General features: G+C 45.8%; 2 protein-coding genes across 2 annotated transcripts; both read right to left on the bottom strand.

The window, feature by feature from the left end:
* Positions 1-101: 101 nt before the first annotated feature.
* On the bottom strand, positions 102-3,331 carry cdkl1 (cyclin dependent kinase like 1 (CDC2 related kinase)). The gene is made up of 9 exons (XM_068751889.1): positions 3,164-3,331; positions 2,650-2,771; positions 1,816-1,888; positions 1,544-1,634; positions 925-1,125; positions 764-846; positions 528-584; positions 278-439; positions 102-203 (listed from the first exon to the last, which is right to left on the bottom strand). Exons 1-9 carry the CDS (start codon positions 3,329-3,331, stop codon positions 102-104), a joined length of 1,059 nt encoding a protein of 352 aa, XP_068607990.1.
* Positions 3,332-4,669: 1,338 nt separating this feature from the next.
* On the bottom strand, positions 4,670-22,229 carry map4k5 (mitogen-activated protein kinase kinase kinase kinase 5). Its single transcript, XM_068751886.1, has 35 exons — positions 22,122-22,229; positions 20,368-20,425; positions 18,256-18,346; positions 17,567-17,631; positions 17,376-17,431; positions 17,232-17,279; positions 16,679-16,721; positions 16,514-16,586; positions 16,161-16,292; positions 15,941-16,003; positions 15,754-15,835; positions 15,377-15,493; positions 14,484-14,562; positions 13,895-13,966; positions 12,867-12,925; positions 12,655-12,722; positions 12,066-12,104; positions 11,419-11,463; positions 11,025-11,067; positions 10,706-10,916; positions 10,437-10,519; positions 10,233-10,274; positions 9,986-10,070; positions 9,821-9,900; positions 9,566-9,626; positions 9,181-9,183; positions 8,859-8,973; positions 8,601-8,659; positions 7,992-8,095; positions 7,670-7,847; positions 7,522-7,590; positions 7,325-7,417; positions 7,116-7,186; positions 6,167-6,222; positions 4,670-5,499 (listed from the first exon to the last, which is right to left on the bottom strand). Exons 1-35 carry the CDS (start codon positions 22,227-22,229, stop codon positions 5,412-5,414), a joined length of 2,739 nt encoding a protein of 912 aa, XP_068607987.1. The 3' UTR covers positions 4,670-5,411.
* Between the last annotated feature and the right edge of the window lie 1,810 nt (positions 22,230-24,039).

Genomic DNA, 24,039 nt, shown 5'->3' with positions numbered 1-24,039 from the left:
ATATGGGCAACAGCACGTTTGAGTCCGCATGTTGGGAATTAGTGCATAGACTGACATCAATGAGAGACACCGACCTGCCCCCACAAGCAGCAGCAGCAGGTCTAGATGTTCGGGAGGCGGTAGTTGAACTTCCGCAGGTTGTTGTAGTACCTCTTACTGTCCACAGCTGGAAAGACGCTGCTGCTAGTCAGCTGTGGCAAATACTAGCAGGAAGGAAAAATAGTGTAAGGGACAATGTCTCAAGTGTTTTTCTGAGTGCGTAAAGACGACCGCTTACCCCAGGAGGCAGGTGTTTACGAGGCAAACGTGTCCTCTTGTTGCTGGGGTGCTCCTGCTCTCGAGAGGAGCTCTCGCTCCTCCTGCGCAGGCGGTCAAAGTAAGGATGCTGCAGGAGCTGCTCGCAGGTCAGGCGCTCGGACGGGTCCATCCTCAGGCAACCCTACGCCATTAAAACCAGCGACGGTCAGACAGCCTGAGGGCTTCCTCTTGAAAACATTTACATTGAATTAAAATGCAAACTTCATTACCTTCATGAGACTCACAGCTTGAGGTGAAAGATTTGGATGTTTCTGTTCCAAAGGTTCCTGCAGAAAGAAAAAAAAAGATAATTATCCAGTAGTTTTTGTGTCATCGGCCTTCGGTGAGGGTTTCTGGCTCTTTTATGTCAGCTGGGTTCAACTGGAGCTTTAAAACTCACATCAAAAAGCAACACTTTCCGCTTGTGTGATGGAGGGAGGTGGACGGAGTGGGTGGTGCGACTCACCATCTCTTGTGGCTCGGGGATAGAAACTCCACAGAAGAACTGGTTGTTGCTGAAGACCTGCTGGTGTCGAGGGATCAGATCTCCTGCAGCGACAAGAGAGACTTGATTGAGTGAGCGCACACACACACACACACACACACACACCAGCAGGTTGACCTCACCGAGGGTCTTTCTGATCAGGTACAGCTGGTCCATGTCAGACTTCCCGGGCCACAGAGGGATCCCTGACAGCAGCTCAGCGAACACACAGCCGATGGCCCACACGTCCACCGGGGGGCCGTACTGGGTGTCTCCCACCAGCAGCTCGGGGGCCCGGTACCAACGAGTTGCCACGTAGTCAGTGTAGTAGTCACACGGGCCAGCTGAAGGCGCAGGACACGGAGGGACAAGTGAGAGGGAAAGTCAGGGGGGAAATATCGCTTAACGTTCCAGATTAAGTTAATTTATCTGTGATAAAACTGGCTGCACGGCGGCGTAGTGGTTAGTGCTGTTGCTTCACAGCACGACGGTACCGGGTTTGATTCCTATCCTATCTATTTGCATGTTCTCCCCGTGTCCGCGTGGGTTTTCTCCGGGTTCTCCAGGTTCCCCCCACCTCCTTAAACATGCAGTTTAGCCCAACTGATTGCACCAAATTGTCCGCAGTATACGAGCGTGTGCGTGAACGGTTCTGTCCAAGTGCTGGCGGTGCATTCTGGGTGTACCCCCCCCCCCCCCCCCCCCCCCGCCAGACGGCGCAGTCAAACATGTCTCAGCTGTTAATAATGTCTCGTGACTTACTGAGAATCCTGGCAAAGCCAAAGTCACACAGTTTGATGACATGGTGTTTGGTGATGAGAATGTTTTCCGGCTTGACGTCTCGGTGGATGCACTGCAGGGACAGAGACAGACGGGACACGAAGGGACACGAAGGGGCACGGCGAGAAAAAGGAGACAGAAAGAATTCTTATAAAAAAAACGTCATAAAGCGAATGCCGTGGCTGGAGCTGGCCGAGGAAATGCGAAGACAAGCTGGAGGGGAAAGGACGTGGAAGAAGAAATACGCTGCTCACGTTTTGTTTGTGACAGAAGTTGACCGCTTGAAGAGTCTGCCAGGTTATACTTTTAACAAGGTGCGCTGGAACGCTGGAAGACAGGAAGGAAACCAAAACAAAATCGTTAATGAGATTAAACAAAATCATTCTAAAAACAGCAGGAAGAAAAGCTACGTTCCCATCCATATTGACATTGTTACCATGACAACAGCTGTTCCAGAGGTGTGAGTGGAACTAGACTAGCGTTCAGACCTCTAGTTTATGCTAATGTATGCATTTTATTTAATTTTAACATTCTTATAATTCAACGCCAGGATTAAACAGCTCTTACAGAAAGGAGCACAGACCCACAGGAAGGATTGGAAAGCAAACATCCATTCCTCCGCTGGTGACCGGCTCTGTTTTTCAGTCAGCTGTGGAGGACAGCGAACCGCCCCGTCGTTTCCTGATGTCCACCACCGAGGCCCTTGTCAGTTCAGGGACTGTCATCCATCAGTGTTGCCGGGGAAACGGCTAAATTGAGCCTTGTCACGGGCAATTGATAGCTCTCGCCGCCCCTTCTCTCCCCCCCCCCCCACTTTGTTTTCCATTCTTTGGAACCCAGGATTCTACAGGCCGGGACCAGACAGCCAAAACGGTCCCTATGAAATGTGGCCGAGCTGTAAGAGCGCTGACAATTCCTCGCCTGCAAAGAATTCTGGGAGGCTCCTTGCTGTAAACATTCCACGGTGGGCAGGGCAGCTTCCCAGGAGACGAGCGTCGTGCCCCTCTGAGCGGCACACAGCAGCGTTACACTCGCCGTGTCAACCGCTATGCCTGGAATTGTTGAAACACACACACACACACACACACCCTCGGGGATGGCGGTCCAGCTCATTGAGGACCGTGTGGTCGCAGTACTCGAACACGAGATGGAGCTTCCTTTTGCGGCGAAACACCTCGATCAGATTCACCAGGTTGGCGTGTTTCAGTTGCTGCAACAGAAAAGGAGACGATGGGAAAAGGCTCGTCGGGAGAAACCGAAGCGTCTGCGCCTCAGCCGTTAACAGCTGGTAATAAATAAACATGCCGTTGCCCCCGACAACCAGTCCCCATCCTGTCCCATTCATGAGCTCCTGGCGTCCAGCAGGACACCAACACTCCCACCCACTGCATGCCGAATCAGCCCATAATATATGAATTATTACGTAACAAGGTGAAATTAAGAAAGAAAAAGTATAAGCTAGGCTGTAAAGTCAGCTCCTCACTAAGCACAGAACGCATGGCTTTATCTCATAGCGCCGGGTTTGCTGCTGCATTAACTTAAAGTCTACCAAAAACAGCAGCAGAGGACTTTGTGTCAGGAGTGCAACGCGCTCCGACACACCTTCAGCATCCGGACTTCCCTCAGTGCAATCTTTCGGATGATGGGATCGTCCTCCGACTCCACAAACTTCTTGATGGCTACAATTTGGCCCGTGTCTCTGTTCCTGCACTTGAAGACGACGCCATATGAACCCTCGCCAATCTTTCCCATCTTCTCGTACTTCTCCATCCTCAGGCTGGATCAGCAGACATCCAGCGGCGCAAACAATTCCAGGAGGCTCCAAGGAGGCAGGACGGCCCTCTGGAGCCAATCACAGGGAGGGGGGGGGGGGGGGGGGGGCAGAGGAGGGGGTTCTTAGCAGGATGCATTAAAAAAACAAACACCTGACGCCTATTTGACTAAAGTAAAACATAATTAGGATTTAATTTTAGCTGCGTTTCATCTTATGATACGAGATGATGATTGATTTATGAATCACAAAATTGTGATTCATAAATTGAATTTTATTGATTTCATATCCGTGTTCACATTTTTATTGTTTGTATTTTCTGTATTACTTTACTGTTTTTATTATGTACACTGTAAAGCGTCTTTGAGTTCTCAGAAAAGCACTATAAACAAAATGTATTATTATTATTATTATTAAAAAGCTAATAGTAAACTTCTATCCACACATCCAACTAAATAAGGTCAGATTGGAGTTCAAAATGTTAACATAACCTCTTAAACTGCATCAAAATGTTAACTGCTTAGCCTGCAGGATGCATTACACCAGCAAGTATCGCGTAACAAACACATTTGCAATGCAAAGTAAATGAAGTTAATATTCGGTGAGACCATTAAAGAGAATAAAATCAAACTCCAGGCTATCAATAGCACATTAAATGATGGATGCGTCTTTCTGCATGCTTACAATTAATTAATGAATAAAACAAAGCTTTGTTATCCGCGAGAAACAAAAACTGGAGCAGCATTTAAATATTTCTAGCAAACTTTCTATAATTTAAATGTATAAACTTACTTGTGTTTGCAGATGTTCCTCGGAGGAGAGGCGGGCGGACCGTCGAGCTCAACTGACTGAGCAGAGACGAGAAGAGTCACATTTAAAGCGTCGGTCTGACAGGCTCACATCCGGTCTTTCACAATAAGATACAAAAGCACGTGCGTCACTTCTTTCCTTCCAGCGAATTTCAAAGGCGACGGGAAATTTAGAATTAGAAATTTAGTAGATTGACTACATCCACAACGAAATGATGGTATAGTCTCAGAATATTCATGTTTTAAAATATTCTACCTGATAAAAATGTTGACTTTAGAATCTCATAATTGTAACTTTTATAAATTGGGTTAATAATAAAATAATGCTATTTACTATGACAGAATTGTGATTTGCTAAATAAATACATGAATTTGCGCTGCACCCATTATCATCCTCCTAATATTTCAACATTGGAATATCATAATTCCATCATAGCGACAGAAGAGGGGAATAATGAAGAAGTAATTCTCACTCGTCTTCACATTAACCTCTGTTAACATCATGACGAAATAAAACTGCATCTTGTTAACATTTTTTTAATTACAAAAACAGCATACATAAAACATTTTGCAAAGGGAATGCAAATATGTTAACCAGACCGAGCAGTCCCTCATTTTGTAATTTTATTTTAAATAAAAACAATGTACAAAAGTGCTTACATGGTGCAAATAATGAGGAAAAAGGCTATAAAAGAGGAGGGCAAAGAAACAAATGTACATTACATCCAACTTGTAAAAAGAGAGCAGGAGAGATGCGACTATATTACACAGCGGTGAAAATAACTCAGATGCTCAGGTAGTTAATCCTCACAGCAGGACCGCTCCGTCACCGTCTGCTGACAAGGTGTGTTAATCAAACATACCCTGCTATTTAACATGAGGTTAATAAATATTGATTAAATAACCCACAATGTTCATGGGACTTTAAGTTTCAACGGGTCTATTAGTCATGTAAAACCTTCTCTTGCTTAAAACCGATCGCTGCCGGCAAATAAATCTCCCAATGTTTGCTAATACGATCACAATCATTTTTTGTGAATTTGAATGGCACTTTTGTCAACAATACCTCTAGATAAGTTGTTTTTAACTCAGGAAAAATGAGAAAAAAGTTGAAGTAACATTTGAGATTTGACCGCTTCTCCACCTTTGGCTCAAACGTTTCCTCGCCACAGTGTCGCCGGTATAAGGCTGCTGATCCATCCCGCCTGAAGCTCCTCTTCCACTGAACTGTCCTTCCTGCCATCTGCGGAGTCTGATCTCGGCAAGAGGTTCAGTAACTGTTTTCGTGACCTGCTAAAATGTAGAGGTTGCTCAGGGCCGTTGGGTTGTCTGTGGGTCGGCTCTCCAAAACCACCACCCTGCAAAACAAACAAACAGATGCAACATTGAGGATGTGAAGCACCAGCACCGAATAACCGGGGTCAAAGTCGCGTTAAGACGGGTCCTCCCATCCGACGGGGGATGACAGGTGAGCAAGGACGCTACAGTCCACCAGATGGAATTACAGAGGCATGGAGAGACACCCAAACCAGCCCGGCAGTGCCCAGCTGGCAGTGAATAAAACATGGAGGGGGGGCCTTACTCTGATGCCATGGGTCTACATGAGGAGTCGCGTGTGTCTGAAACCAACCATCATGACGTCAGTGCACAGCCGAGAAATTTAATGGATCCGTTGTGCTTACAGCCTATTTACTGGTTTTTTGTTTTTGTTTCATGATTTTATATTTCTTTGAGATTAAACAAAATGAAATATCAAAGCTAGAGGCAGCAAAGAGCGACCTATGAGTCGCCTATGACCTGTCAACAGGCATAACTCCCCAGGCCAGCAAGGGGCGGTACTCTATATTCAGCAGACGTAGAATAGCAGATACAATGTACGTACTGTACTGCAAGTGTAGGATCAAGCAGCGTTTTCTTAGTGTGTAATTTTCACACTGCTCTCCGGTACCTGATGCATTCAGGGACAGTCGGGTTTAATCTCAACGTATCATCTGATGGGGAAAAAGCAAACATCTCTGCGCCTACCTATCGGATCCCAGCAGGCGGAACACTCGGCTTGGATCGCAGATCTCCTGCGTCACCTGGGAGAGACACAAACACGACTGACTTTACTAATAGCACTAATAAGTTAACAGCAGTTTGTGTTTTGGGAAAAAGACTAAACGTTCCCGTCCAACCAAACATCTTTCATCGGACTAGGTAGCTGCGTGTCGCCTCCGTGGACTCTAGTCTCTAGTCGTGGGATGTAGCGAGTCAAGGACGAGGCCCCTTCGGAACATTCTCCTACACGTTGGCATGTCCTGAGAAGTTGTCGGCAGATGGGAGACGGCCGCCGTGCGACACCTGTTAGGTGCAAGTCTTCGGCCTGGGGAGGGATCTGGTTAAATTGGAAGAAGGTCTCGGGTATTCGGAGAAGCACCCGCCGAGGCGAGCATGGATCAATAGGCCCGCCTCCCTTTGACCGAGGAATCATAACGAGACGGACGCTGAATTATTTAGTGCTGCTCCCTGTTGTGTGACGGTCTTGCTTATGATCGGGAATTAATTTTGCATGGCTGCTGACATTTAAAAAATCCTTGCGATGGGAGGTCTCCCAAGCTGGCCGGTCACCGCCTCTGACAACAGACCTTCGGTTTCATCCGGGCGCCGCAGCAGGGCAGCGGCGATCACGTATCGCCTTTCATAAAAGCAGAGTGCTTCACCTCCCCGCGATCTCTTCAGGCTTTTATTCCGCCGCTGAGCGTGACTTGTGATCAGGTTCACGCGGTTTGAAAGGGGGGGACTATTTCATTATTTGTCTGGCTTCACTTGAGCTCTAATCCCGGGATCACCTTCAGCGTGTTTACCGAATAAACGCTGAGCAATCGTTGTTGGCAGGAGCGGGAGGACTGGGAACGCGACACCGGACTCAACGCCGCAGCCACTTTGAAGGAAGAAAGTTTGCGCAGCGGCCGTCCTCATGGCGCAATCTCACCTCGTTGGACTTGAAGCTCTTTCCCTGCATGCCATGCTTCCAGAAAGCCAGGACGCTGTCCTGAAGACACACTGTCAGAGCAGAATGATAAGACGATCAGAATCAACCGAAGTGGTGCAAAAAGAGTCATTTAGAAGCTGAATACACAACCCCCCCCCCCTCCCTGAATAGGATTACAACTGGGTTCCATTTCGGTTCTGAAAGCTTACCGACAGACCCGATGCAGAAGTCGAAACTGAGCTCGGACGCCAGCTTCTTGTTGGACTTCAGCCGGCCCTGGAGGTTGACAATCTTCAAATTTTCTGCGAGGAAAGACACAGATACAAAAAAGAAAGACCCGATTGTCTTTGCAGACGGAACAAACATCGGCACGGAACAGATTATGTTGAACGAAGATGCAGCTTACGGTCCAAACACACCAGCACCGTGTCTCTCTCCAGCTGGGTGACGTGGATCGCATCCACCTGCTGATTACCTGCGGGGGGGGGTTAGACATGAACTGTTGGGTTCTAAGCCCACAGCGTCCAGCGCACCGGTCTCTGCGTTTCACTTACTTGTTCCTATCTCTGTGAACCAGGATGAGCTGGAGTTCAGGTTGATGGTCTCAAAGCGGACCACCTGACCGGGGTCCGAGCCCTGACTGATGGCCACGCAGACCAGAGGATACTCCTGCTCCGGCACCACCAGCATCTCGAACACCTTCAGTGGGCTGGGGAGCGGGAAGTCAAAGTGCTTGCAGAGGGGACAGAGAGGGAAGCGAGTGTCAACAAGGTCCTTTATTTTGGAGAGTTACATCCATGTCCATGATTCTCAGCGGGACATTATTATGGGCTGCACATGTTTTCCATGGGTACTTGGAAATGAGGTCTCACTGACCTTGATGAGCATAAATCTTTGCATCGGCTCATACCACTGCAGCAGGACGATCCCAGACTGCAGTGCTCCGCACAAGTACTTGTGGCCCGTGTACGGATTTCTCACTGTGCAGAAGAAAAGACAACGCGCGGTCTAAAAACCTGTGCTCCACAAACTCGCAGTGCGTCATGAGGAATCAGAACCACCAGAGTTGCCCGATCAGTGCAGAGGAGAAAGAGCAATTTAAGACTCATTATCATATCACGCCAAAAAACGTGGAGTTCTGTCTGTTTCTGCATCGCTGGTATTTGGTAATGTTTAATTGTGACTATTGATTTGTTGGGTTTTGTTTTATAAAAACTATTGAACAGATTTTCACCACATTTTGTGCAGAGCCGTTCTGGTATAAATAATTCCCAGCCTAGAATCTCAGCCTTCTTCATTTGAAAGTGGAAAATGTGCAACAATTCATTTCTAGGACAATTAATTCTTTACAAATGGAGCCATCCATCATCTGAGGAACACTGGTGTATCTTGTAAAGGCTCACCTGTCTGGCACAGAGCTGTTTCTTTGTGTATTGACACAGTTTAATATGATGGAGGGGTGAGTAAACAAAGGAGGCCTCTCACCAATGCAGCACTTGTGACAACCCTTTGTGTCGGGGATCTTAGTTGTCAAGGCAAACCTCCTGAGGACAGAAAACAGTGAAGTTGTTGTGAAGTCAGTCCCAGAAAGACCAGATGACGTTGGGAGCCGGGGAAGTCAGCCAGTGCACTAGTTTGTCAAGGTGGTAGACAGTACAGAACAAAAAGTCTGCACAGCGTGACTCGTGACCTTATCACTGACGTGACAGGAGTGTTTATTGATAAGCATGCTTGGATTCTCACCTGGGTAAAATTCTGTCTGGGAAGCGGTGAGTCTGGAACTGAGCTGCCAGGCCGGGCTTCCGCAGCTGCTCGAACAATCCGATGAGATTGTGGGAATATAGCTGGAAGGTTTTCCCTGCAGAAAAAGTGAGCCCTAGAACATTAAACAGTGTAGTCGTAATCAAAGGCCTCAGAAATGTATTTATATTAGATATGACAGGCAAGAGAAAACTTTTGCACGTTCTCTTATAAATTCTACGATGGAGGCTTCACATGGAGAGAGGGTTAGATGTGAGCAGGGATATAAAACAGAAGTGCGATGACGATGTGAAGCGTAGATTACCTTCTGATGAGGCCGGTTAGTAGAATATCATATCAAGCCAGACGATGGACAATGTCCAAGGGAGGAGAAACAGAGACAAAAGGTTACGTAAACCGAAGGTGGAAAACGGCTGAAGGTAAAACCCAAAGTTTATAAATCCATTCCTCAACAGTCAAACCGTAGAAAAGCTGCGATGTCTTGACAAAAAAAGACGTTTGCAGTGACTTTTGATTTTAAAAAAAAAGGAAACTGTTCTAATATGTGAAACTTAAAAGCTTGGTCAATAAATGGCAGGGAGGAGGCAAAGTAAAGAAACAGTTACTTCAGGGCTGACTGAGCAGGGGACGAGGAAGCAGCGGGTAGTGACAGGGAAGCATCGGGCGGTGATTGATCCATTATTACTCACCAGATAGAGACATCAGGTTGTTGTTGATAACGTACAGCCACGTGCACTTCCTCGGGAACAGCTGAATAAAGAATTGAACAAACGATTGACATCATTAGATCGATTAGTTCTCAAGGTTCAGAAGATTCTTGTTTTAGAACCCAAAAAATAAACAAATGGAAAGGTCAGAACAACGGTGGAGCTGTCTTAGTTAGCTTTTGGGCTACGTGGAATATTTTTTAAAGGCATTTGAACGCTAACTCAAGTTGATGTTACCTGTTCCATTGTGGCTTCGTGCAGTTCATTGAGATTCAGCGTATAGATGCCGTCCTCCGTCCCGAAGATTAGATACTGATCTATAAAGGAAAGATTACGTGACATGAAGCCTCGGCTTAGATCAAAAACACATTCATTCTGAGGGTTTGTTGTAGAAAGCCTCACCTTTAGTGTCTGGATGAATCCATGACGTAGCACAATTGATCTTCAGTGGACAGCCATCAAACACTTTGGAGAAACAGGCTCCCATCTGAAACGAAAAGCAGGAGAAGCTCAGAACAGCAGGCCTCTGCTTCGTGATCGGGGGCCGAGGAGAGCAACTGCAATGCAGAAGCCAAATATCTACAGCATGGAGAACAGCAGCAAACATCGGGTCAATAACAGTGAGGAACAAGGAGGCGACCCCGCTCACCAGTACTTTAGGAGTGGGAGGCAGACCGTTGATAGCTGGTTTCTGAAAAACACAAACAATACAGATCATGCAGACAAAGCAGCAACAATTGTGTTCAATTTCAATGAAGGAAAAACAACAGGAGGAGCCCGTTTAACAGCCAGCTCAGATGACAGCTTCAACCTAAAGGAGCATGGCTCATCATGAGAATATCTTCAGACTCACAGGGAATTCCTTCTTCTCCTTCCGGTGCCGGTTGGGCGGAGACTTCGGACTGCCTTCATTCACGCTGCCATCGGAGTCGTTATCTGGCCCAAGAAAAACACCAAACTACTGTCAGAACTGCAGAATCTGAACCCAAACAAAAGACTCTCTTACCTTTACATTCAGATTTACTGAGAGCTTTCAAATTAGAATAATAACTCATTTAGAGACTTTTTTCTTCTTCTTACAAATAGGCACCAATGACAGACATGAACGGGTTGTAGACTCACCAGGATCAGAGGCGTGAGACAAAAGGCCGGGGCTGCTGACGCTAACGGAGAGGAAATCTGGAGACGAGTGCTCCACCTTGTTGCCCTGCTCCGGTGAGCTCTGCCTGCGGGTCACCTGACTCGGGCCATTCTCAGAGTTGGGGAACCTCCGGACCGTCAGGGATCGCTCTTCATTCAGGCCAAGCTCTTCTGATGGGCTGTTTAATCGTGGCTGAGAGGGAGGAGAATCCAATGTGGTGTTAATTCAAGTACCGGTAACACATTTCCCAAAGATCAATTAGGTAAAAAAAAATAAAAAGGTGAGAACTTTGCGTTTCACCTTCGGGGGCAGAGGAGGAGGAAGCCCTGGCTTGAGGGTCGGCCTGAAACGAACAATGTGGCTTAAAAGATGGAAACTACAGCAATGCTTGTGTCCACAATGAAAACGTACGTTTTAACATCATTTAACGAAACTGCTTATTTTTCTAAAACAACTGATGAAAGGATGGGAAGTGTGAAGTTCCATCAAGGCTGCAAATACTTCCTATTTCCATCCTTCTAAATACATAAACATAGTATTCTGATATTTAAGTTCATCACTATTGTGTGATTGCAGCCCCATTGACACAACATGCTCAGCTGTGCACCTTTATTCCACACAGATTACTGCAAACATCTGATAAATAGTTTAAACCTGATACACAATGTGCTGCAGGCGCGTTAGCGTCACTCACAGCTCCACGTCTTCAAAGGCATCTTCCAGGTGGGCGACGTGCCCCCTGTAGGAAACAGAGACTGTCATCGGCGTGGAACATGCGAGTCATTGGTGCTCAGGAGGGATGCTAATGGTGCGACTGTTTGCGTAAACTCCTCCTCAGAGAGACGGCGTGACTCTTGGGGGTTTATTCGCTCTATAAAGGGAAGCCTGGCGAGCATCAGCTGCAGCGTAAACAAACATCTCTGAGATCTGTCACCATTTACGGTGGCACTAGCTTGAAACATCTGGCATGAAACAGATCTGCACAAAAAAATTCTGCGATTCAATATTAAAATAATGCAAATTTTCAGTTTAAGAAAAAATAATAATAAAGATTTAAAAACATAAATGTTGGCACTGGAAACTGTGAAGCCCCATCGGTGAACAACGAATGAAAACCACAGGCTGCTGGTTTATTGTGTGCTCTTTCATCACACTCGCCCGTCTGAGACTCACACACAGCAGGAAGCACATCTGGATCGATTATCACGGCACGAAGGGAATACAAGGAGGGGTGTCGGCGAGGTGATTTGTGAACACGAGGGGAGTCAAATGGGGCTGGGATCAAGCGAGCGGTGGAGTGGACGGCGTGAGGTGCCACGGTGCATTCAGTGTTAGCGTTACCGTTGGAACAATTCGTCCTCAACGCTTTTGAGAAGGCTCCTTGGAGGAACGAGATGAGCAACAGGCCGACAGCCAAAAAAAAAAGGGACAAAAGAGAAGTGGGAGGAGAAAAACAGTCAAAAGCAAGCAGACGGGTGAGGAGGTCATGGGTCAGAGAAACACTTGAAACGGCAGGCGAGGAGAGTGAGTGCATGCACAGACGCCGAGGAGGTTAGCTCAAAGGGCGCCGAGATGGATCGTTCGAAATGAACAATAACCGATAACTAACGATTAAGTACACAGACGTGGATTGGTGAAGCATCAGAGCACCCTTAGCTAGCTCCAGTGCATCTGCAGGTTAATATGAGAGACAGTAAAAGGCACAAATATTTATTTACACTCTGCATTGCTGTAAACTAGTTTACTCAACACTACTTCTTCTAGTAGAGCAGCATGTTTTAATAATCCAAATCAAGAAAGTACCTAAATCCTGCTAATATTTTCTATCTCTACACAAATCTCAAGAGTTCACAGAGAGAGAGAGAGAGAGAGAGAAGGGGAAGGGCGGCAAATAAAAGCAGTTCCCATAACAACAGTTTCCATAGATTACCTGGTTGTTATTCCTCCTTCTGGCAATGGACTCCAGGGAGAAGAGAAGTCATTATCTTTACTCACATCCTGCAGGAAGCCACAACGGCACAGAAATAGAATAAAACACGGTAATAAACATTTATTTTCCAATGTTCAGATGCACTTTTGTTTTTCCTTTCACTTAAACTTGGTGTTAAAGACAATGATGATTACATTGAATAGGATTTTCACCATTTCAGAATGTGCTTCGGTTTCCTTCCGGAGTGGAGGTTCAAACTGCAGCTTGTCGACTGCAGATAGAAAAAAAGAAAGAAAGAAAAAGAAAAATGACAACGAAACCCTTTGAAAACGTTTCCTCTTAATCATCTTCCACACATCTAGACACTAGAGGGCAACAGTGGCCAGCACTTCCAGACACCAAAGTTAGTAGAAGAAGATTCAACACATCTCAGGCGTAAGAATGAACCAAGAGCAAGTGTGATAAAGCCATTCATGGACTTATCACACTGCTATGGGAGCGTTTTGTCTGGAGTCAAAATGGCGAACATTTCTCTGCTCGTTTTGGAGATATATTGAAACGAGTATAAACAGGCTCCTCTTAGTTTGGGTTTGAGGTTACATTCGATCAACCGGCTGATGGTTTAGAGTTCAGTATGATCCTTCTGTAATCATGAACCAACGACCACATAATCAGCTTCTCGTTAACAAAGGCGCTCTCTGTGTTCAAGAGTTCAGACGGGAGGTTTTTCTTCGTTGATCAAATCTGGAGGCGAAGCAGCATTTAGACACGTAACAGTGAGGAGGTCGGTCGGCCGCACACTGAAAGCGAGAAGTTGAGGAGTCAGGTCAGACACACGAGTCACAATTAACTTCCCTGTTAGGATTCAATTAGTCAGAGACAAACAGGAACCGAGATGTGACAATGTCCACAATATTCAACCGGGTTCAAGCTGCAGAAACTTGAACCAGGAACCGCCCCCCGCCACCTAAAGGAATAGATCATTATCTCTTCACGCCAAATATCGATGAAAAGTCAGGTGAAGTTTTTTAATCCACTGTTTCCCCTCAAAGATTCCAAAAATAATTAATTCAGCTTTCCATCGGCATGGCGGGGGGGTGAACAGGTGATGAACCGGTCCTTTCAAATCAAACGCGACTGTTCCTGTTTTGAGCAGCAACGTTATCCCATTTTTCAGGAAGTCTGAGGAGTGAGCTGGGGAACAGAAAACACACCGTCTCACCGCTACGCTGTCACTAACCTGCGTCCCCCCCGTGTCCCTCAGTGAGGCTAGGGCTTGAGCATGGCCCTCCGCGGTCTGTCCCATTGTTTGCTTCATGCAGGAGGGGAAAGTCAAGACGTAATGAAAAAGATATAGATGAAACCAAACAGGAAGTGGTTCTGGGACAAACTCCCACAGACACAAAACACTACATACAGAGACACACAACGGACAAATACACAAATCACGACCGGACTGTCACCGACGTCAGTCCAAAATAATGTTTGACAGGGCAACTTTATTTAAAAACAGCACGACGACAACACACACACAATGGAGAACCCCTCGTGACCCCTTCAGACCCACTTCTGAGTGAAACATGTTACACATCCACTTTCTGTTGTGCGACTCTCCGGTGGCTATTTTCAGACACACCGCTGCATGCTGTGGTCTGGACAAGTGCCAGCCGCTGCTTCAGGATTAGTGGGATGACCCTCAGACAAGCTGCCAGATCGCTATAGAGCTACGCATCCAGGACACGGTGACCAATGAGAAGACAGATTAAAGGGTGGGGGTCGGGGGGAGGGGGGGGCTAGTGGTCCCCGTCGGTGGGCTTGTGTTCACTTACAGTTTATCTCTGAGCGCGTCCTCTCAGCTCGGGCTTCTTTGTTGGTGGAGCGGATGGTGTGTCGAACCGCAGAGAGAGGCTGAAACAGATTTTAAAGAGCAGGAAATGGGTTTTGACAATCTGAGCAGCGCTTGAGTGAAGTGAGTGACGTGTAATGAAATCGTATCAGGACGTTGCTGCTCTGCCTCTCGGCGTCCGGCCCGGACACATTTAACGCTTGCCTAGAAATAAAACGTAATTTTAGTTTAGCGGTAACTATGAAGAGTTCACTATAAGATGACAGATAACGTTCTCTGAACTGTCCCTTTAAACAGACAGCTACTGTTCTGCATCATCACATTATTGTGCATTCCAGAGACGGTTTTCGTTTGCAGTCGACGGCCTTCTAGGGTTTTTTGCTTTCCGTCATTGTGGTCGACACAGTGCTGCTGCTGTGAGGGAGAGACAAGCACAATGGCCTTTTAAAAACGGCACTGGTACCACGTCTTGGCTGCCACATAGACATGATGCGTATTCCGGTTGGAATAACGTTAGCGGAGAGAATTAAGACGAGACGCGTTCATGCTAACTCCAGCAGGGCTCACCCTTTAATCCCCATTTGCCACGTCGCTGAACACCCTGCACTAATATTTACACTCTCCGCTGATAATCTGTAAACGCTTGCATGCGAGTCCACCCGATTCGTTAAGAATCGGGTGTTTTTGTTGTTGTCGTTTTCCAGGAAACTTGGTTTAACATCAACAAATGGAGCAAATTGTATTTTATTTGAATAAAAGGTAAAACATTAAATGTGATCCCACTCTTCTCATCTCTGATCAGCGCTCTGTCGACCGTACAGACTTTCCCTTTGCCTTCTCATTTCTCAAAGCAAAGTGGCACATCCATGCCGTTACCTCAAGGTCGTCATCGTCCACCTCACTGTAATGCTGGTGGTTGTCTGGGTTGTTCATCTTATCTAGGAGGTCGACAGCGAGCCTTCTCGTCAAACCAGTCTGGGCCACGTACACGTGCTGCAAGAAATAACGCAGGACTTGAGAATAGCACAGATCTATAGCGATCGAAGGGTGTTTCCACATCTACCTGCTTTGGTCGAGACTTTTCAGTTAGATTCCGACCAAAACTGCCACGTCTGAATCTAACACCTGGTCTAGGGCCGAACTGACCTGAACCATTGCTATCTATGTTTATGCTTCAGCAGGCTAACAAAGAGAAGATTAACAAAGAGATGCTGTGAAAGCAACAAAACCAAGTGAAGAATATGATTCGTTACCGAGAGAAGTTTTCCTGCAGTCGGCCTCTTCTTTGGGTTCTTTGTCAGAGACACTTTGACAAAGTTATGGAAGGCAGTTGACCTGGGCAACAAGATGATTTGATGCAAATATCACGACTGATATTCCAAGAGCATAGAGAGTCTTTACTTATCCAAGTATAGTTCAGGGATATGCCGCGGCACTCACCACTTGTTTTTGTCTTTTAGTTTGGGAGGCTGGAAGCTGCTTTTTGACATCAAAAACAAGGCCCTGAGGAGAAACAAATAAAAACAGTGTTTCTTAAAGAGGGAAATAAACACAAGTGATTATTGAATGGAATCCTACAGCCTCTTCTGAAGTCAACCCGAATGTCCAACATAATCAAACATCACGCAATCTTTGCAGGATGCTCCGACTGAACGACTACCTCATTGGATGAAGGTCGAACATCGGCGGCTGCAGCTCGGCCAGCTCTATGGATGTGATGCCAACGGCCCAGATGTCACAAAGCTGGTTGTAGCCACCATTCTTCTCCACTGCTGCAACTTCTGGAGCCATCCTACGCAAATGAACAAGAAGAATTCAGTGAAATTAGGAAAATTGGAAAGTCTAAAGTTCTAAAAAAAGAATGCTTTAAACTTCCTGATATGAATGAGGCCTTAAGAGAAAGGTATGCCTCCTTTGAGGAACGGGGTGTTCAGAACGGTGGTGCCAGTGAGGATTCAGCATATATATTTTTTATGGACGATCATAAAGTATTTAAAAGGCTGACTGACTCACCAGTAAGGCGTTCCAATGAAGGACTTTCTCTTAGCAATGGTGGCTGTTATTTTGGCTGCAACTCCAAAGTCAGCTGTAACAGCGATTGATAGGGATTTCAGATTAACATAATCCAGACGAGTTGGAGTTCCAGTCGAGAAGTAAGGAGAACACGGAGCATCTTACCTAACTTCACATCTCCGTTGTCTGTCAGAAGTATGTTGGCACCCTGCAAAAATATTTAATTCACTTTTCAGAGAGTCGCAATCCAAAGTTAATGCTTAAAAACACTGTTTTTAATCGTCGGCTCTGCCTAAAAACCAACAACACTGCGACACCTTAGGCCGCAGAGCTAGCGCATCGCCCTTTGAGTTCAGTGCCCACTTCTGCAGCATGCTCGTCGTCTAACAGAAGCGTTTGCATCGATATTAAATGTTTCAAGGCCGCGTCCTCTCCTTTTATTATCTCCTCCTCCTTTTCTCTATCGCGGTGAGATTTCTTGCTTAAAGATTTTAAATCGTGTGTGCTGGAAAAGCTTGAAAGAGGACAATATCAGAATGTAGCTGATGGTTCCGATTCTCTGTTTTTGCAAATGAAAGCCGTGCAGTTCGAACTTCCCAAAGAGGACAACCGGTTTAAATTTGGCAAAAGCAAGATGATGATGACGATGCACCGCCATGTCATCAACTGCAATTTCAGTCAATGTGGCAGACAAATAACGGCAAACACAATACGGTACCTTGATGTCACGGTGCATCTTGCCTTTCATGTGTAGATATTCCAAACCCTGCAAAGGCAATTCGTGTTATTCAAAATAAAATTCCTAACTTTGGAATAATTGTAAAAAGAAAAAAAAAAAAAAGTCATTTTCGGGTGCGATTACCTGTAAGGTCTCCCTGGAAACGTACGCTATCTGAAGCTCTGACAGAGGCCCCGTCACTATCAAAACATACATTCATCCCACGTGTCCAGGGCGAGGGGTTAATTTTCAGATGAAAGCAATGATGGATTAATGACAGAACAGGATTGAAAACCTTTATTGAATGCACATGAGGAGTTGAGCAATAAACTCACCGTGATAAATGTCCTGCAGCGATCCTCCACCGCAGTACTCCATACAAATCCAAAGCTTCTCTCGACTGGAGAGGGCAGAGAAAACAATTTAGATCACAGAGTTAAACTGATCAGCAGAGATATTGATCACCCATCTTCCCAATCACAGTTGTGTTGCATTTCACACTTTCCAGCTGGACATGGGAGCGATCTTAGGAAAACAGGTCTGGTAGGAAATCCACTCTTGAAGAAAAATGTGGCTCTCGTGCAATTACCGGTAATGTGTGTTGCTTTAAATTCACGCCTGGTGCGTTGCTCATTAACTTTTTACAGTAACCATTTGTGCTCGGTGTGGCGAGACTGTATCAAGACAAGCCTGCTGGGAACAGACATCCATCGCTCTGGAACAACAGCCATAAAAACCAGATCAGAGGCTCCTAATCCAGTTAAACCTGCTGGAAGCTAGAGGCGGACCAGCCCTACTTCCGCTAAGATACCTAGAACCAAATACAGGCTCCGTCAAAAACATTACAGCCTGGCAGCGAAGGGCCTAGTCAGCTTGAGTCATACTTTAACATGCAAGCGCCATAATGCAATTAAATCCATCATTCATGTAAGTTTATGGCAGCGGCTTGACACCAGCTGATGTGAATTCCACTACCTGAGAGAGGAAAACGACAAAAGGAAGAGTGTTTGAAGCTGGATGTTACCAGAGGTAGCTCCCAAAGTAGGCCACAATATTGTGGTGCATGCATTCCTTCACCATGAAGATTTCCTGCTGTATGATGGAAAAGTCATCCCCTGGAAACAGAAGGAGAAATCACACATGGACAAAGAAATTAGATGCTTTTTTTACATGGAGTTTCCTCTTTTCAAAGCCGTAATGGCTCTCATCGAAGTGCGTCTCCAGGAAGACACAACAGTCCCTTTAAATTAAGGCCTAACCCCAATTCCACCTAACTTTAACACTGATCCGTGTTTCAATGGTCGCGTACCAGATACTATTGGATCTGGATCTATTCCAACATGCATTTCAAGACAATCCTTAAGCATAACAGACAGAAACGATTAAATAAATATAATCTCATTAGTGGAAGATGTAATCCTGGATCCATTCCTTTATCCAGATTGAACGGGTTCCTCCCTGCCACATGTCAAACCCTCCCGCAGAGATCCGTGAATACGTGTTTGTGTAACACTGAAAACGCACAAGCAGCACGATACCAGTGAAAATGTGACCTCCCCGGCTGGGAGGGAGATTCTCTATTTGGAAACAAACAGCACACAAAATGACAGGGGGGGGGGGGGAAGTTCTACATTTGATTCATCTACAAAACACATACTACAAAATTTATGTTTTTGACACTTGAACAAACCATCAATTTGAATCGTTGACTGAAATAACCGCTCACAGCTTTTTGGTTGACACAAAGGTCGTGCACGCCTTAAACCGTCGGGCTTTAGTTTGCCGAGCCACAGAAGAAACTCGCCCCATCTTTCCTTGTGGCTTTAAGGTTTCACGGTTTAATCTCTGGGTAAATACAGAGCAGCCAAGGAACGACGGAAGGAACACCTTGTACTTTATGTGGTATATACGCTGGGATCCAGCTCAGCAAAGGGCCCCGAAACATCTGACAAGTAGGAAGTTAGACAGAACAGAATGACATATTCTGAATTAAATGGGTTTTATTGATGATAACAAATATATATGCGTCTGACCGGGGTTATCTCAGTTGTTTTCTCGTTTGGCGAGTTCAGCCCTGAGAACGCAGCCACTTCCTGCCAGACTGAGGGTTCAAGTTTCGGTGCATTGAAGATAATCGCTGTTGTTGTTTTTTTACCAACCTCACACCAAAATGGTTTGATACACGGAACGGAAGCTTGTCAGTTTGCTCTTAAAATAAAACAGCTTCTCTTAAAAACTAAACTGAACCATGTGAGGAGATCTGTGGAGATTTGAAACTACAGGTTTCTCCTTTCTCCATTTTGCTCTAATGATCAGGAAGAGCATGACGCTTATTTGGGCTTTGACAACAGAAGAACTGGCTCCTTTCCCTGCAGCCTCTAAACCCGTCCCCTCTCTGTTTGCAGCTTCTGTCACGCCACTGTCACTCCTCCCAGCCAAACCTGTTCCTATTTATGATCCGCCCAAAACTGTCGAGCTGAGGAACAAACGGGAGCGCGTCGTGAAAGGCGTGGATGGAAAAGAGTCGATTCCATCTGAATATATTAATGATAGATCTGCAGGAGGGCAGCAGCTGGTCGGCCGCGTCAGACATTTCCATCCCTGTGGAGATCAAGCACGCGCCACAAATCCCAGTTTCCTTCTGATTGTCGTTTACGAAACAAGGTATTAAAAACCAAAAGCAAACTTTCATTAATCAATAATAAAAACAATCAGAATTTGCACCTTTTAAATGTGGCTTTACCCTTTTCTCTGCAAAGTCATGACAATAAGTATAATATTTCCCTTTCGCTTCTTACATTCAAGCCTCCTGACCCCCCCCACACACACACACAGTCTAGTCACTGATGGTATTAAGACCTCATTGTAATCCCTTTAATCTGGATCACGTCGACTCCGTCAGCGGGTCGCCGTTAGCGCAGACTAACCTCCGTCCATCAGGTCGCTCATAATGTGATTTCAAGAAGCCTTTATTTTCACTGTTATCCATAATCCAAATCTTTTTTTTATTTTCAAAGGACGTAAAGCAACCTCCTCTGGGTTTATGATGCCGTCGTGATTGTGTAATTCTGAGTACCATAAATAAGCGTCTCAGACAATGGGAGCGTGGTGGAATTAAAGAGAAGATCACTCTTACCGGGTTCCAACTTAATGATCTTCACAGCAGCGAGTTCCCCGGTTTTTATATTTCGAGCCTGAAAGACACGGCAGCACAACAGTCACCGAAGCTGGAACGTCTATTTACATCACGTGATTCTGTTTCCATCATGAATCCTGTTCCAGCTGTAGTTCAGTCGTCCCATCGACAGAATAATATTTGAACACACGGATACAGAAATCAAAACGTCAATAGACGTCAGACGACAACACGATTCAACAACATATCCACCCACCGACCCATCCATCCATCCACCCATCCACCCATCCATCCACCCACCGACCCACCCCTCCATCCACCCACCCACCCACCCACCCATCCACCCACCCACCCACCCATCCATCCACCGACCCATCCATCCATCCATCCATCCACCCACCCACCCATCCATCCATCCATCCACCGACCCATCCATCCATCCATCCATCCATCCATCCATCCATTCACCCACCCATCCATCCATCCATCTCCTTAGTCGGCTGCTCTGACTTCTGAATCCAGGTCAAGACGAGACGCTTCCTAATCTGTGGAAGTGAAGGGAGTTAAATCTGCCATGAACCATAAAACCCTCCAAGCGTGGCCAGCGGCGAGAACGTTCTGGTGACTCATGTAAACAGTATCCGTGGCTGACAACACATGCATGCAAACATGCAAACATTTTTAGCATGGAGCTCTGCCGTGTGTTTACATAATGATCGGGTCGGTATTTACTTACAGCCTGAGCCTATCTTAACATTCCCTGAAGTTTCTAAGTCCAACATGACAAATAACCCCCCCCGGGGAAGTCCTGAAGGGATTCTTCACATGCGCACATCGATCTAAGCCGGGCCGGAGGGGGGGGACGTCCCCAATCAGCGTGGCCCTCCTGAACACACCCGTAACGGAACGCATGTTAGGACGGGGGCCCGCTCGGATTTCAGGCCCACCCCAGCCCTGCAATACCAGGCGCAGCATTCCACTGGTGGCCTGTCTGGGGGGGGGTCGGCCCGGGAGAGGCTTTTGTATGGTGGGGGACCACGACAGACCGTCTGAGCCATCACGCCCTGGATCAGATGGATCGCCCGTTTATCTGCAGGAGAACACAGCTCGGCACATCCAGCGGGAGGAGATTCGGTTCAGCTGGACGGTCTCTGTGCACACTCCAAATGCATTTTAAATTTGGATGTCGCCGCTTGTGCCGAGTTATTGACGCAATGAGAGCGATGTGTCGAAGAGTACAGCGAGCGACCGGCAGGCGAGGAGTTAAGTGATGCAGCGACCTGCCTGAAGCATTCAGGCTTGTTGACATAATCAAAGGACGACTGTTGAGCACACAGCTGTCAGGATAAGATCATTGGTTCCATCCATGCCGAAACACACACACACACACACACACACGATGAAACAGATCAGAAGAGGCATTCGCTGATCTCGGCTCTGCATAATATCTTTGCAGGACCAAAGGAGCTATTTATAGACAGTCTTTCCATTTTACAGAGCATGTATTAGATCTGTGTGTAAAGAAGTCCCACACTTTGGACAAAGAACCCGATCCTATATCCGCCTCCTCTCTTCTTCTGTGGTTTGTGGACTGGTAAGGCTTCTTTCTCAACGCCTACTGTGAAATGTGCTCGCCAAATGTTGTCGTGACCCCGTGACCCCCCCCCCCCCCTAATCAAACAAAAACGACCATAAATTAGGATTAATCCCGTGATAGTCCAGCTCTGGTGACAGTCTGTGGGAACTTTCTGTACCTTGTACACGTCTCCATATGTGCCACTTCCCACCCTCTGGATGAGCTCAAAGTCATGCTGCGGGTTTCTCCTCTGGATCTCGCCGCTTGGCCGGGGAAAGATGTCCATCGTGGCTTCAACCAAACGCGATCCTTTACATTTAGTTGGCTTGGACTAAAGCTGGTGGAGGCGACGTCTGATGGCTCTTCAATACAAATCAATCAGCTTGATCAAATGGTCCTGTTCCGTGCTCCATGTCCTGAGAGAGACGAAAGTTTTAGAAGTAGTCTCGATACTTTATCGCGATGGATTTTGGCACATTGTATGTTTTTGTTTTGAGGAAAATGGGGACAATAGCAACAGGAACATATAAAGTGTACAAGCCAAAATGAATGTCGTTGTTTTGGTCTATGAAGCGACATGTATGTTCGTTATTTAATTTAACTTTAACAAAGAAAGTGACCACTGAGAGCTTAAAGTCAATAGCATTAGCTTAAAATGTTAGCATGGACCCTATGGTCAATCCAGCAATTAGCCAGAGCCATGTATAATATTACTCTGGATAGTTAGTCGTCTTTACATTCCGGCTAGCAGCTAATGCTAGCTAGCAAACTTAGCTTCGCCGCTTACTCCGACTTGCAGTGTGCCTACCTTTTACTTTGAACGCGCCGTGCATCTTAAATTACTCGAAGACAATTCAGCCACAGGAAAACGTCGAATAATGGCAGGAAGAGAAACGCGTCCCGCTTTGTTATCGAGGGAACCGATCAACTTCAGTGGGCTGCTGCCGATCCTTCAGTTTAGATGCAGCGCAGCCGCGGAGTGGAAGAATTCCGGCATTGGCTTTAGCTGTTCGCGTGTCATTTCCCTCTGGTGACAGTTTAGGAGAAGCCCCAGACTAATCTGTAAAATATAAATAGTAAAACTACATGAACTACGTCGAGTACTGCTCCTAAATCCAGTCCAACAGAGCGAGAGACTGTCGCTAATCTCACCTAGTCGCAGTTACAGTATGCTGATGATGCGTTCGCGTGCAGGTAGATCAATCATTAGCAAATAGTTGTTCACGGAAACACAGAAGTTGTTCAAATTGTAAATCGTTAATCTTTTCCTATTTTTATATCAATTGGTGTTTTTTAACAGTACATTTTACGAAAATCGGGGGAAATTATGGTTTACATTCATTTAAATGTAATTAAGATTTATATATGTATATGTATAACATGACAATATATAATTGCAGTACATACTAAACTAAATTAAACCACCCAAGCGTATTAAAACTTGTAATAATAAGGTCTTACATAGGTGGCTGCAAATTGTAATATATGAGCAATAACAGATTTTGTTCTTCTAAAACTGTAGTATTCTTCTTTTATAGTCACGTTATTGTATTGTATATAGTGGCGGTTACTTATGCATACACAATTAATGCAAAACAAATAACTAGTAAGTAAAATGATCAAGTAAAGGGATAAAATGTACAACATGTACATTTAAATGTAAAGGTAGTATAGAACAATAGGCTACTACTCAAACACATTTACATTTGCGTTTGGATAAAGTGCTCTGCAGCGCTGCGGATTGAATATTTACGATGACCCTTGAAGGCAGCACAGGTTCACAAGTCTTTGTACTTTGCGCCACCTACCGATAAAATCTGAAAATGTATTTTCCTGCTATGCAACACCGACTAAATATGAGCCTCATCGTCCAATCATACATACTTATCAAACAACGAAGTCGCACACATTTTTAAAATAATATTTTTTTTATTACATCAAGCTGCTAATTTGCATTTCGCAGGAACAATAGGGGACAGCGCCCCCTGGCTACACGGACGAGCCCTGCATAGCGCTCGGAATAAAAGCTTCATCATCGTGCTGCTGTTCGAGCATCATTCTGGTGAGAATCCTCCCTCCACTCATGAAAACGGACT

The sequence above is a fragment of the Brachionichthys hirsutus genome, chromosome 18, assembly GCF_040956055.1.
Source record: "Brachionichthys hirsutus isolate HB-005 chromosome 18, CSIRO-AGI_Bhir_v1, whole genome shotgun sequence".
Taxonomy (NCBI): Eukaryota; Metazoa; Chordata; class Actinopteri; order Lophiiformes; family Brachionichthyidae; genus Brachionichthys; species Brachionichthys hirsutus.
The sequence above is the reverse complement of the archived record's forward strand: the minus strand, read 5'-3'. Positions and strand labels throughout refer to the sequence as shown.

Coding starts and splice junctions, on each gene's coding strand:
- cdkl1 (XM_068751889.1), bottom strand. CDS start 3,331: ATGGAGAAGTACGAGAAGATGGGAAAGATTGGCGAGGGTTCATATGGC. Junction 1,889..2,649: donor CTGGACCGCCATCCCCGAGG/GTGTGTGTGTGT, acceptor CCTGTCTTCCAG/CGTTCCAGCGCACCTTGTTA. Junction 585..763: donor TCCCCGAGCCACAAGAGATG/GTGAGTCGCACC, acceptor TTCTTTCTGCAG/GAACCTTTGGAACAGAAACA.
- map4k5 (XM_068751886.1), bottom strand. CDS start 22,229: ATGGACATCTTTCCCCGGCCAAGCGGCGAGATCCAGAGGAGAAACCCG. Junction 10,917..11,024: donor CTCCTCCTCTGCCCCCGAAG/GTGAAACGCAAA, acceptor CCTCCCTCTCAG/CCACGATTAAACAGCCCATC. Junction 8,660..8,858: donor CCAGACAGAATTTTACCCAG/GTGAGAATCCAA, acceptor TTCTGTCCTCAG/GAGGTTTGCCTTGACAACTA.